Source organism: Rhinoraja longicauda, chromosome 1 (assembly GCF_053455715.1).
Source record: "Rhinoraja longicauda isolate Sanriku21f chromosome 1, sRhiLon1.1, whole genome shotgun sequence".
Taxonomy (NCBI): domain Eukaryota; kingdom Metazoa; phylum Chordata; class Chondrichthyes; order Rajiformes; family Arhynchobatidae; genus Rhinoraja; species Rhinoraja longicauda.
In genome coordinates, this window is record NC_135953.1 from 426,879 (window position 1) to 441,508 (window position 14,630).

At 47.5% G+C, this 14,630-nt stretch overlaps 1 protein-coding gene across 1 annotated transcript; it reads right to left on the minus strand.

Annotated features, from left to right (window-relative positions):
• Positions 1-173: 173 nt before the first annotated feature.
• LOC144598215 (snaclec 1-like) lies at positions 174-5,360 on the minus strand. Its single transcript, XM_078408102.1, has 4 exons — positions 5,294-5,360; positions 3,408-3,562; positions 1,966-2,106; positions 174-302 (listed from the first exon to the last, which is right to left on the minus strand). The coding sequence occupies exons 1-4, from the start codon at positions 5,346-5,348 to the stop codon at positions 174-176; spliced, it is 480 nt and encodes a 159-aa protein (XP_078264228.1). The 5' UTR covers positions 5,349-5,360.
• Positions 5,361-14,630: the final 9,270 nt, after the last annotated feature.

Here is a 14,630-nt window from a genome sequence, read left to right on the forward strand (position 1 = left end):
AGCGCAGCACTGAGTGCAGAGGTGGGGAACAAGTAACAGTGGGTCAGGAAGGCTGTGGGAAACTGGACTCACACAGCACCAAACACACAGCTCATGATGCAGGTCTCTTTATTATTGGCTGAGAAGCTAAGCGTGTACAGTCACCACAGACAGTGAGAGCGACTACAAAGAAATCAAAGCACTGGATCCACTGCTGGGAGGTTGAGTGGACCATTCTGGAGTCTTCTAATGACAGCCCGCTTTGTAGGAACAAACAAAACCAAATGTTTCATCACACGGCAGGTCATTCCAAGCTCCATTATCTAGAAGTAGGAAAAGGGAAAAACATTTACCTGTTAGTCTACAAGCGAATGGAGCTGACACTGGGAATCTGAACTGAATGCTGGAAATACTCAATAGGTCGGGTGGCACGTGTGGAGAGGAAACAGGGAGGTCGTTGGTCAAGAAGATTGTCCCTCTGCTCACTTTGATTTATCGGTGGCTTTTTACATTTACGACCAGTAAATCTGGTTTCACACTCGAGGAAACATCCTCTCGACATCCCCCTACAAATCCTTCACAGTGGGATCGGCCCCTGGCTGGTCACCCCTCAATCTTCTCTCTTGTGGAGAACAAACCCCAGCCTGTTGGATCTTCATGGCCACTCTGTTTTGTGACCAGTTCACTGCTCCACTGCCTCTCAGTCTTTTGTCAAACAGTGTCATGGAACGTCTCACAGGACAGCATGTCCACTCCAACCGGATATACAGAGGTTGAGCAGAATGTTCCTGCATTTAATTCACTTTGAAATGAATCTCAGGACATTCCTTTCACTTTCCTGTCTGTGTTCAGTTCTTTCTTTATGTGTCGTATCTCACTGTATCTCCCTCTAACTCCAGTGTTCCCCCCTTGTACATTCCTCCTGCACAGTTACAGTCAGTGTCTGTTCCCCTGACTCCAGCATTACATCCCATATATCCTCCACTCACTGCTGGGCAGTCAGTCCAGTTCTGCAGAGCACAGGACCCATGGGGCTGGTTCACCCCTCTGTGTACCAGCGGGTCTGTAGAGGTCAATACTGTGTCTGAAATTAACTTCCAGCAAAACAACATTTCTGTCACGGTTGCACTTACGATGAACGTGCCCACAATCTTCATTGCCTTGATAATTGTCAGGTTGATTATCATCCCAGTGTCTGTAACTTGATGGAGATCCATCGATCCATGTGAAAGTCCCTTCCTGTGGGTACAAATCAATGGTCATTGCTGTTGGAATGCTGAGTAAGCTGCCACTGAACTGTACAGGGAGGAGCTGTACATGAGCCGAAGTGACAGCAGAATACGAGCAGCCGGGACAAGTAGGGCAGTGGATGGGAGTTTAAACTATGGAATGGCAGGGTGGGGGAATCTCATGGACGTAACAGAATCCTTGAGATGAAAGTGACAGGATCTGAGAGTGAAGGTCAGGGAAGAGGAGAAATGGTAACTCAGAAAATGAGGAAAAGATGGTCATTGAACACAAATACAAAATAAGATCTCCCAGAGAAAGACAGATACGCCCAGTGTTATCCGGGTGCGTTTGTACATTCACCCTGTTTCCCAGCGAGTGCTCCGGTTTATGTGAGAGGAAGTAGGTTACAATGAAATGACTGCATGGATGGGGGTGATGGGATTGTACTGGGAGCTGACGTGGACTCGATGGGCTGAACGGACTTCTCTGTTGTCAGAAATTATGAAACTAAATCCTGGAACAAAGTCAGCCATTGCAATCATTGTTTTGACCAAGTATCTTGGTTAATGGTGCCCGCCCGGGCCGGGAGGGGGGTTGTTAACTGTACCTAGTGGTTGCCAACTTCCTCACTCCCAAATACGGGACAAGGTGACGTCACCGCCCCGCGCCCCACGTGACCTCACCCAGCCAGCGGCCACGTGCTCCCACTCCACCAATGGCGGCCGCCCGGGCCGGGAGGGGGGTTGCTAACTGTACCTCACATCTGTCGTTTAGGCCAATCCAGGCGAATGGATTCCCTTTGATCACTGCAGCAATCACGTTGGTAATGAACGTGTCGTGTTCACTCGAGGTCACAGTAGCCAGGTGCCCGTAATGTGCTTGCTGTTTGCAGAACGCCTGTAAAATAGTTTAGTATCAAAATATTTTATCTGTGAATTAATACGTTTCATCCTCTCACATGCCTCCAAATAAATAATCAGGATTAATATTGGAAATGGGCAACTTTGTACATTTGAATCAGAGTTCTTGTTCTTTAATCTCTCTGATGCCAACCCCAGCTCTGAGTTAACTCCTGGATGTGGAGTTTCCCCCGAATCCCAATATTTCACCCACCGGTCGGAGCGATAGAAACGGGAGCCCACGGCCACAGTGAAAGGCAGCCTGGAACACAGGGCCTCATCGCAGGTATTCAACGACAGGCCGCAGTGAAGGGCAGCCTGGAACACACGGCCTCATCGCAGGTATTCAACGACAGGCCACAGTGAAGGGCAGCCTGGAACACAGGGCCTCATCGCAGGTATTCAACAACAGGCCGCAGTGAAGGGCAGCCTGGAACACAGGGCCTCATCGCAGGTATTCAACGACAGGCCGCAGTGAAGGGCAGCCTGGAACACAGGGCCTCATCGCAGGTATTCAACGACAGGCCGCAGTGAAGGGCAGCCTGGAACACAGGGCCTCATCGCAGGTATTCAACGACAGGCCGCAGTGAAGGGCAGCCTGGAACACAGGGCCTCATCACAGGGCCTTGGTGAGACCGCACCTGGAGTATTGTGTACAGTTTTGGTCTCCTAATCTGAGGAAAGACATTCTAGCCTTAGAGGGAGTACAGAGAAGGTTCACCAGATTGATCCCTGGGATGGCAGGACTTTCATATGAGGAAAGACTAGATAGACTGGGCTTGTACTCGCTGGAATTTAGAAGACTGAGGGGGGATCTTATTGAAACATATAAAATTCTTAAGGGGTTGGAGAAGCTAGATGCGGGAAGATTGTTCCCGATGTTGGGGAAGTCCAGAACCAGGGGTCACAGCTTAAGGATAAGGGGGAAGTCTTTTAGGACCGAGTTGAGAAAACATTTCTTCACACAGAGACTGGTGAGTCTGTGGAATTCTCTGCCACAGAAGGTAGTTGAGGCCAGTTCATTGGCTATATTTAAGAGGGAGTTAGATGTGGCACTTGTGGCTAAAGGGATCAGGGGGTATGGAGAGAAGGCAGGTACAGGTTACTGAGCTGGATGATCAGCCATGATCATATTGAATGGCGGTGCAGGCTCGAAGGGCCGAATGGCCTACTCCTGCACCTATTTTCCATGTTTCTATGTATTCAACGACAGGCTGTGCTGTGAGTTCATGGGAATGAACCAGCAGAGAGCAATGTTCCCCTGGCCTCCCAGAACAACCACTAGTTTCAGGGACTTACCTCAGCATCTGACCAGTTCTTATTGTGACTGAAAAACTGATAACAGGATCTTAATTTAGGAAAATAAAACCAGTTTTCAGCACACGGCCCTTCGGATAAGGCGCGCATTTCAAGGTCTTGCTGAGTCTCCTCCGGTCCCAAGGAATCGGTCGTCCCTGTCAGTTAAGGAGAATTCAGATTTAAACCAACTCACCGACCAAAGGGCCTTCCTCAGCGTGTCCCGTTTGTCTGCATTTGGCCCCTCTCCTCTCATCCTTTCCGATCCATGAACCCGTCCAAGTGGCCTTGTAACATTGTAGATGTACCTGCCTGCCCCACTACCTCTGGCACCCTCATTGTGAATAACATCCCTCCAGTGTTTCTGCCCTACACTGTGATATCTATGTTCTATTGCTGCACCTCATGAATTTATAACCCCCCCCCCCCTTATAACTCAATCCCACCACACCTGGTAACACCATGTCCTGGTGGGGTCTCACCAACATCTTGTAAGGCTGTAACATGGATCCCAACTCCTTTAATCTTCGATGAGGGCAAGCGTGCCAAACACCTTCTTCACCACCTTGTCCACCTGAACCACTACTTTCACAGAGCTATGTGATCGTATCCTGAGCTGAGAAAAGGGCAATGGGTAGAAGACATTGGTTGGATTTGTCCGCAGTCACCCAGCAGTTTGGCCCACAGCAGGGGTGGCCACGTCACTGAGCTGCAAACTGGAAGTGTCCTGAGCTAATGCTGCCACCACCATCATCAGGTAAGACAGGAGAGAAGCAATGGTTGGCAATTAAAGAATTAACCCACAGTTCATAACAGATAGAGAGCCATTTAAGAAACACCAACTACAGAGGAAAGTGTGGTCCAAGCGTGGCCATTGTTTAAACAAGACTGCTCCGAGCCGGGAAACCATGAAGTCCAGGATCAGGAGCCGCATCTTCCCTACAACCACCAGGCTACTCAACACAACGTACAAATAGGCTCTGAAATAGAGAGACTCTGGGGCATTATTTCTCGTTGTACGTCCCCTTTTCCTAACTTGACACCATTCAGATAATAATCTGCCTTCCTATTCTTACCACCAAAGTGGATAACCTCACACTTATCCACATTAAACTGCATCTGCCATGCATCCGCCCACTCACACAACCTGTCCAAGTCACCCTGCAAACTCATAGTATCTTCCTCACAGTTCGCACTGCCACCCAACTTTATATCATCTGAAAATTTGCTAATGGTACTTTTAATCCCTTCATCCAAGTAATTAATGTATATTGTAAATAGCTGCGGTCCCAGCACCGAGCCTTGTGGTACCCCACTAGTCACTGCCTGCCATTCTGAAAGGGACCCATTTATCCCCAATCTTTGCTTTCTGTCTGCCAACCAATTTTCTATCCATGTCAGTACCCTACCCCCAATACCATGTGCTCTAATTTTGTGCTCAAATGCTCCGCAATTTCAATAGACAATAGGTGCAGGAGGAGGCTATTCGGCCCTTCGAGCCAGCACCGCCACTCAATGTGATCATGGCTGATCATTCTCAATCAGTACCCCGTTCCTGCCTTCTCCCTATACCCCCTGACTCCACTATCCTTAAGAGCTCTTTTATAATTGACTCCAGCACCACTGATGTCAGTCTATAATTTCCCGTTTTCTCTCTCCCTCCTTTCTTAAAAAGTGGGTTAACATTAGCTACCCTCCAATCCACAGGAACTGATCCTGAATCTATAGAACATTGGAAAATGTTCACCAATGCGTCCACAATTTCTAGAGCCACCTCCTTAAGTACCCTGTTCCACAAACTCCCATGTTCCACAGTCCCAACACAGTGCCTGTGCATTCATTCCTCACCCCAATGTATTTCTAACGCTCCTGGAACCAATGGACCTTACCTGCCACATCACTGGCAAGCAGTGCAGTCAGCACCAAAACACACATCAGCATCATGTTTCCTTCCTTGAACCTGAAACACAAGAAAACGATTGATGATTAGTGTCAAGTTTCACAGTGAAGGTGGGCATCTCCTGCTGCCGTTCCCACCTCTCTCTCTCCCAGCTCTCCGTGTCGATGAGGTTTCCAATGCTGTTGCATCTTATATACCTGTAGTTCTGGCATCTTGGAGGCTTTTGGAACCATTGGAATCAACGCAATTGGCTGCAGCAATCATTGTAAAACTCCTGATGACCAATCACTGACTGACAGATTAGAACAAGATGAACAGAAAGCCACAGAAATGTCTTGTGAGCTCCAAGTGTGACTGTACAATGTGGCACTGTATCTGAACACTTCATGGTCCCATTATCTGGTTATGACATGTCCAATTAATATTATCAATGGGGACAATTAAGATGGACAATCTAGGCAAATATTTCCGAAACAACTGACTATTTATGCAAACCATTTCACTCGTTCCTATTTTCACTCTGGGGTGGGACTGACTGATGGGCCAAATGGCCCTTTCTTTCTCTGGGTTTTCTCTTGTTCCCCAAACACTTCTCACTCTAAAGGCAGAGCAAGTGGGCCCTTGGACCCATTGTACTTTCACCTTCATTGTCAACCCCTGGTAGAATCACAGCATGATACAATGATATTGTACAGAAGGATGCCATTTGGCCCATCCTATCTGTGCCATCTCTTTGATCGTGTGATTCATTTAACACAATTCTCCTGCTCTTTCCCGGAACCACTGGAAATTGTTCTTTCACACATTTCGCCAAGTCCTTTGAAAGTTATTGTTGACTCTGCTTCCACCAGCCTTTCAATCGTCAGTTTCAGTTCATGACAACTTCCTGAACAAAACGGATTCCTCCTGTCCCCTCTGATCCATTTGCAAATGGAGGCAGTTACGCCGGCTAGAGTAACTGCTTCCAACATGGACCGTGGTGACATGGAGAGTGGGACTACAAGTGATGCAGGCTGGGGAACAAGGTGCGGACTGAGTGGGAGGACTGTAGGAAGCAACCTGATCAGGGCAATGTGGTTCGTGGCCATTCGACAGGGAAGAGGGAAGAAAAACGTAGTTGTCATTGGGGATAGTATAGTTAGGGGCATTGACACTGTTCTATGTCGTGAGGATCGAGAGTCCCGAAGGCTGTTGCCTGCCTGGTGCCCAGGTTCAGGGCATCTAGTCTGACCGGCAGAGGAACTTGGAGTGGGAGGGGAAAGATCCGGTCATCGTGGTCCATGTGGGTCCCAATGATGTAGGTAGGAGAAGGAAAGAGGTTCTGCTAAAGGAATTGAGCAGCTAGGTACCAAATTGAAAAGCAGAAACAAGAAGGTAATAATAGACAATAGACAATAGGTGCAGGAGGAGGCCATTCGGCACTTGGAGCCAGCACCGCCATTCAATGTGATCATGGCTGATCATTCTCAATCAGTACCCCGTTCCTGCCTTCTCTCCATACCCCCTGACTCCGCTATCCTTAAGAGATTTATCTAGCTCTCTCTTGAATGCATTCAGAGAATTGGCCTCCACTGCCTTCTGAGGCAGAGAATTCCACAGATTCACAACTCTCTGACTGAAAAAGGTTTTCCTCATCTCAGTTCTAACTTGCATATGAGGAAAGACTGGATAGACTGGGCTTGTACTCGCTGGAATTTAGAAGACTGAGGGGGGATCTTATAGAAACATATAAAATTCTTAATGGGTTGGAGAGGCTAGATGCGGGAAGATTGTTCCCGATGTTGGGGCAGTCCAGAACCAGGGGTCACAGCTTAAGGATAAGGGGGAAGTCTTTTAGGACCGAGATGAGAAAACATTTCTTCACACAGAGAGTGGTGAGTCTGTGGAACCTAGTGAACCTACACTGCACTCCCTCAATAGCACGAATGTCCTTCCTCAAATTTGGAGACCAAAACTGCACACAGTACTCCAGGTGTGGTCTCACTAGGGCCCTGTACAACTGCAGAAGGACCTCTTTGCTCCTACACTCAACTCCTCTTGTCAAGAAGGCCAACATGCCAGTGGCTTTCTTCACTGCCTGCTGTACCTGCATGCTTCCTTTTAGTGACTGATGCACTAGGACACCCAAATCTCGTTGTACGTCCCCTGTTCCTAACTTGACACCATTCAGATAATACTCTGCCTTCCTATTCTTACCATCAAAGTGGATAACCTCACACTTATCCACATTAAACTGCATCTGCCATGCATCCGCCCACTCACACAACCTGTCCAAGTCACCCTGCAACCTCATAGCATCTTCCTCACAGTTCTCACTACCACCCAGCTTTGTATCATCTGCAAATTTGCTAATGGTACTTTTAATCCCTTCATCCAAGTCATAATCTCTGAACTGCTACTGCAAATTGGCAAAGGGTTAAGAGGATTAGAGAGTTGAACACTTGGCTCAAAGACTGGTGTGGAAGAGTGGGTTTGAATTTGTGGGCCATTGGCACCAGTATTGGAGAAGGAGGGAACTGTTCCGATGGGACGGACTCCACTTGAACCCGACTGGGACCAGCATCCTGGCAAACCAGGGCTGTGTAACTAGGGCAGTAGATAGAGCTTGAAACTAAATAGAGGGGGGTGGGGTCAGCAAATTGGATGTGTAAGGGTGGTGTTCAAGGGAAAGAGAGTGCAGGAAATGTTACTGAAGTCTCCCAAATTAATGGGATGGAAAGTTTAAGATGGGGGGAGAGAGTAAGGTCGGGTAAAATCGGGACAGGTGCGATCGGGATCGTAAGGTAAATACCGAATTAAAGGTATTGTATTTGACTGCGCGTTGTAGAAGAAACAAAGTGTAGCAGTTAGAGATTGGTAGGTACGATGTTGTGGGAATTACAGAGACGTGGATGCAAACGGATCGCAGCTGGGAGCTGAGTATTCAGGGGTATACGTCATATCGGAATGAATGGAAGGTGGGCAGAGGGGATGGGGTCGTTCTGTTGGTTCGGAATGAAATTCAGTCCTTAGCGAGGAGTAACATTGGATCAGAAGATGTAGAGTCATTGGGAACAGAGCTGAGAAATTAGACGGGTACAAATAACCTGATGGGGGTTATTTTCAGGCCCCCCCAACAGTAGCCAGGATATAGGGTACAGGTTAAATCAGGAGATAAAATGAGCATGTGAAGAAGGCAATGCTGTGGAGGTGATGGGGGATTTCAATGTGCAGATAGACTGAGAAAGTCATGTTGGTACTAGACCCCAAGTAAGGGAGTTTGTGGAGTGCTTCCGAGATGGATTCTTAGAGCAGCTTGTACTGGAGCCTACCAGGGAAAAGGCTATTTTGGATTTAGTGTTGTGTAATGAACCGGATTTGATAAGGGAATTCAAGGTAAAGGAACCACTGGGAGGTAGTGACCACAACATGAGAAGTGTTAATCTGCAGTTTGAGAGGGAGAAGGTGAAATCTGATGTGTTGGTGTTGCAGTTGGGCAAAGGGCACTACAGAGGCATAAGGGAGGAGCTGGCCAACGTTGACTGGAAAGGGACCCTTGCAGTGATGACGGTGGAACAGCAAAGGCAGGGATTTCAGGGAACAATTCATCAGGATCTTTTCATTCCAAAGAGGAAGAAAGATTCTAGTGGGAGAAAGAGGCAACCGTGGCTGACGAGCGAAGTCAAGGACAGTAAAAAACTAAACGAGAAGGCGTATAGCAGAGCAAAGATTAGTTGGAAGCCAATGGTTTGGGAAGCTTTTAATGAACAACAGAGTGTAACTAAAGAGAAAATACGTGGAGAAAAGATGAAATATGGAGGGAGGTAAGATCACCAATAATATAAAAGAGGATATCAAGAGTTTTGTCAGTTATATAAAGAGCAAGAAAGAGGCAAGTGTGGACATTGGACCGCTGGAGAATGATGCAGGAGAAGTGATAATGGGGAATAAAGAAATGGCAGAGGAGTTGGACATCAGTCTTCACAGTGGAAGACACCAGCAACGTGCCTGCAATTCAAGAGAGTCAGGGGGTGGGAGTTAGAGGAGTGGCTATTACTGGGGAGAAGGTGCTGGAAGCTGAAAGGGCTGAAGATGGATAAGTCACCTGGGCCGGATGGACTGCACCCTAGGGTGCTGAAAGAGGTGGCTTTACAGATTGTGGAGGCATTGACAGTGATATTACAGGAATCACTAGAGTCAGGAGTGGTAGCAGTTGATTGGGAAATTGCCAACATAACCCCACAAGAAGTTCACAATAAGATAGGCCAAAGTCAGCATGACTTTGTGAATGGGAGGTCTTGCTTGGAATTTTCCGGAATTCTTTGAAGGAGTAAACAGCAGGACAGACAAAGGGAGAGTCAGTAGATGTTGTTTAATTAGATTTTCAGAAAGCCTTTGATAAGGTGCCACACGTGAGGCTGCTTAGGAAGATGAGAGCCCACAGTATTAAAGGGCAGATACTGGCATGGGCAGCAGGCTAGCTGGGTGGCAGAGGGCACAGAGTGGCAGTGAAGGGGGCTGTTTCTGGTTGGCTGCCAGTGACTGGTGGAGTTCCACAGGGGTCGGTGCTGGGGCCGCTACACTTCACGCTGTGTATTAATGATTTGGACGAGGGGATTGAAGGCTTTGTGGCCAAGTGTGTGGATGATACGACAATAGGTGGAGGGGCAGGTAGTGTAGAGAAAGCAGGGACTCTGCAGAAGGACTTGGACAGGTTGGGAGAGTGGGCAGAGAAGTGGCAGATGGAATATAGTGCAGCAAAGTGTGGAGTCATGCATTTTGGTCGTAGGAATAAAGGTGTAGACTATTTTCTAAATGGGGAGAGAATCCAGAAACCGGAGGTGCAAAGGGATTTGGGAGCTGGTGCAGGATTCCCAAAACGTTAATCTGCAACTCGAATCGGTAGTAAAGAAAGCAAGCTCAATGTTGGCATTCATTTCAAGATGGCTTGTGTACAAAAACAGGGATGTAATGATGAGGCTCTACAAGGCACAGGTAAGGCCGCATGTGGAATATTGTGAGCAATTGTGCGCACCATATCTGAGGAAGGAGTTCCTGGGGCTGGGATGTTGAACCACAGCCATTGTACATTGTGTGGGGATTGAATCCAACCATTGATGTATTCTGTCCTTGACGTTCCTTGTCTCAGAATGACCAGGTCTCCTCAATCCTGCACTCAGCCAAATGCTGCCTTTTTTCCCAAGGAGCCTCAGTCTGGCCTCACCTCCCGACTGGAGCTCTTTGCTCTGTGTTTGGACCAAGGCTGAGATGTGGCTCAGAGCCGAGTGATCTTGGTGAAATCGACGTTGAGCGTGGGCAAGTTGATTATTGGAAACATAGAAACATAGAAACTAGGTGCAGGAGGAGGCCATTTGGCCCTTTGAGCCTGCGCCGCCATTCATTGTGATCATGGCTGATCATCCACAATCAATAACCCGTGCCTGCCTTCTCTCCATATCCCTTGATTCCACTAGCCCCTAGAGCTCTATCTAACTCTCTTTTAAATTCATCCAGTGAATGGGCCCCCACTGCCCTCTGTGGCAGAGAATTCCACAAATTCACAACTCTCTGGGTGAAAAAGTTTCTTCTCACCTCAGTGGCCCCTGGTTCTGGACTCCCCCAACATTTGGGAACATTTTCCCTGCCTCTAGTTTGTTCAGTCCTTTTATAATTTTATATGACTCTATAAGATCCCCTCTCATCCTTCTAAACTCCATTGAATACAATCCTAGTCTTTCCAATCTTTCCTCGTATGACAGTCCCTCCATTGTGGGAATTATTGGAGGAGGAATGACACTTGCCCACACTGTGGACAAGTCCTGATGATTGGGAGCAGACTGATTGGTCATTAGCTGGACTGGATTTGTCCAGTATATCTGGGCGAGTACTAAAGTCTTGTGCTACTCAGCTTGCTCCAGTGCTCACCACAATATTCAACCTCTCCTTGGCAAAGTCCGTGGTCCCTGCATGCTTCAAAAGATCCATCATTGTACCGGTGCCAAAGAATGCCTCTCCAGCGTGTTTAAATGACTACCGACCGGTGGCCCTCACCTCGGTTGTCATGAAATGCTTTGAGAGGCTAATCAAGAAGCACATCTGCGCCCTCCTTCCTCACAACATGGACCCACTACAGTTCGCATACCGTCCGAACAGGTCCACGGATGATGCGGTCTCCCAGGTTCTACACACCGCTCTCTCTCATCTGGACAGCCAGGGGGGCTATGTGAGGATGCTGTTCATTGACTTTAGTTCAGCATTCAACACAATAGTCCCCAGCAGACTGGTTGAGAAGCTGCTGGAACTGGGGCTTAGCACCCCTCTGTGTGCCTGGGTCCTGGACATTCTCACTGCAAGGCCCCAAGTGGTCAGGATGGGGGAACACACATCTAGCTCCCTCACCCTGAACATAGGATCCCCTCAGGGCTGCGTCCTTAGCCCCCTACTGTACTCCCTGTACACACATGACTGTGGGGCCAGGTTCAGCTCAAACTCCATCATCAAGTTTGCTGATGACACTGTGGTGGTGGGCCGGATCTCCAACAACGATGAGAAGGCCTACCGGGAGGAGGTGGCTGATCTGGCACTCTGGTGTCAGGACAATAGCCTCCTCTTGAATGTCACTAAAACAAAGGAGCTGATTGTGGACTTCAGAAGGGCTAAACATCCAAGGACGTACACGCCACTGGAGATAAATGGGTCTATTGTGGATAGGGTGAGCAGTTTCAAATACTTGGGAGTCCGCATCGCAGAGGATCTGACGTGGGCAACGCACATTGCCGCACTGGTGGGTAAGGCTAAGCAGCGCCTTTACCACCTTAGACAACTGAGGAAATTCAGAGTGTCTCAGAGGATCCTTCATTGCTTCTAATCTGGGGCTGTAGAGAGCATCCTGTCCGGCAACATTACAGTCTGGTTTGGGAACAGCTCTGCCCAGGACAGGATAGCCCTGCAGAGAGTAGTGCGTTCGGCAGAACGCACCATGGGAACTACACTCGTCCCCCTGCAGGACCTATACATCAGGAGGTGCAGATCCAGAGCAAGCAAGATCATGAGGGACCCTTGCCACCCCAGTAACGGACTGTTCCAGATGCTACGATCAGGCAAACGCCTCCGCTGTCACGCTGTGAAAACGGAGAGGATGAGACGGAGCTTCTTCCCACAGGCCATCAGGATTGTCAACTTTTATAACCCCAGAGACTTAATTTTTGTCGACAATAATAGTAACTTATTAACTTTATTTATATGCTGTAACTGTAATTCTTTTTGTGCACAACCCGCAGGCATTGCCACTTTCATTTCACTGCACATCGTGTATGTGTATGTGACAAATAAATAAATTTGACTTGACTTTGACTTATTGTGGAGTCTAATGTATGGGCCAATACACAGCGAAGACTTATGGAGGAAGGAAATATGTGAGACAAGGTGGTTGGAAGGAAGGTGAAGGAATGGTTCTCAATTGGAGGGGTGTTCATACTGTTGATGTAGAGGGGAATGCTCTTATGTTTGTCCTTGGGTGTCACCAGTGGGGTTTATCAGCACTAAAGACTGAAGCTTTTATAATACTGACCAGAGGAAGAAATTGAGGTTGTTTGGAAAAACAAGCAGGGAATATATTTCAGCCAGAAATACAGAATTAAATGTTTGAAATACACAACATCATCTGGGGGACAGACAGAGTTTACATTCGAGGTAAATATTCAATGTCTTGATTGGTCAGCCTGTTATGTGGAGAGCAGGAGCGACGGAAAGAGATCCACGCAGGTGACTGATATCAGTTAAACATAAATGATTCCAAGCTGTGTTTGCTTTATCTATCTTTACAGCACCATTACATTGTACAAATAATGAACACAATAGCACCTTTCAAAAGCTGAATTAATAAAACTAAGGCAGGTGTCACGATGTTGAAGATTTGCATAACATTTTTCGCTGAAACTCATTTTCTGAGACCAGATGTGATGTTTTTCTCTCTATCACCTGTGCTGTGGTCATGTCCATCTACTGATGAGCATGGATGATAAAACTGGGACTTGCTGCCAAAACCTTGAAATCTTTCCCCTCTCAGCTTAAAACTATATGTACCCTTTGGTTTCAGACTCCCCTCCCCTTGTGAAAAGACTGTGACCGTCCACGTTATCTGTGCCCCTCATGATTCACAAACCTCCCAAACGTCACCCATCAGCTAGCTCCACTCCAGGGTAATGGGGTGGGGTTTGGGGAGAAGGCAGGAACGGGGAACTGATTGTGGATGATTAGCCATGATCACATTGAATGGTGGTGCTGGCTTCCTCCTGCGTCTATTGTCTATTGAAAACAGTCCCAGTTTATCCAGGCTGTCCTTATAACACAAACCCTCCAGTTCTGGCATCAACATTCCAATTTTTTTCTGCCATCCTCTTTAACTTAAAATTGTCCCTCCCTAGTCAGACCTGTACACAATATTCCAAGTATGGTCTCACCAATGTTGTGCTGTTGTAACATGCTGCCCCAACTCTTGTACTTAAAATCCCAGCCAATGAAGGCAAACTTGTCAGACAGTGCGTTCAGATAGTATTCAGACCACTTCACATTTTCCACATTTTGCTACGTTACCACCTTATTTTTAAATGGATTAAATTCATTTTCTTTATCATCAATCCACACACAATACCCCATAATAAAAAATAAAAAACAGGCATTTAGAAATTTTTGCAAAAGTAAATATGAAGAAATAACTGAAATATCCCATTTACATAAGTATTCAGACCCTTTACTCAGTACTTTGTTGAGGCACCTTTGGCAGTGATTGCAGCCTCAGGTCTTCTTGGGTATGAGGCCTCAAGCCTGGCACACCTGTATTTGGATAATTTCTCCCATTCTTCTCTGCAGACCCTCTCAAGCTCTGTCAGGTTGGATGGGGAGCGTCGATGCACAGATATTGTCAGGTCCCTCCAGAGATGTTCGATCGAGTTCAAGTCCAGGCTTTGGCTGGGCCACTCAAGGACATTCACAGACTTGTCATGAAGCCACTCCTGCGTTGTCTTGGCTGTGTGCTTAGGGTCGTTGTCCTGTTGGAAGGTGAACCTCTGCCCCAGTCTGAGGTCCAGAACACTCTGGAGCAGGTTTTCATCAAGGATCTCTCTGTACTTTTCTCCGTTCATCTTTTCCTCGATCCTGACTAGTCTCCCAGTTCCTGCCGCTGAAAAACATCCCAACAGCATGATGCTGCCGCCACCATGCTTCACCGTAGGTATGGTATTGGCCAGGTGATGAGTGGTGCCGCTTGGCATTCAGGCCAAAGAGTTCAATCTTGGTTTCATCAGACCAGAGAATCTTGTTTTTCATGGTCTGAAAGTCCTTTAGGT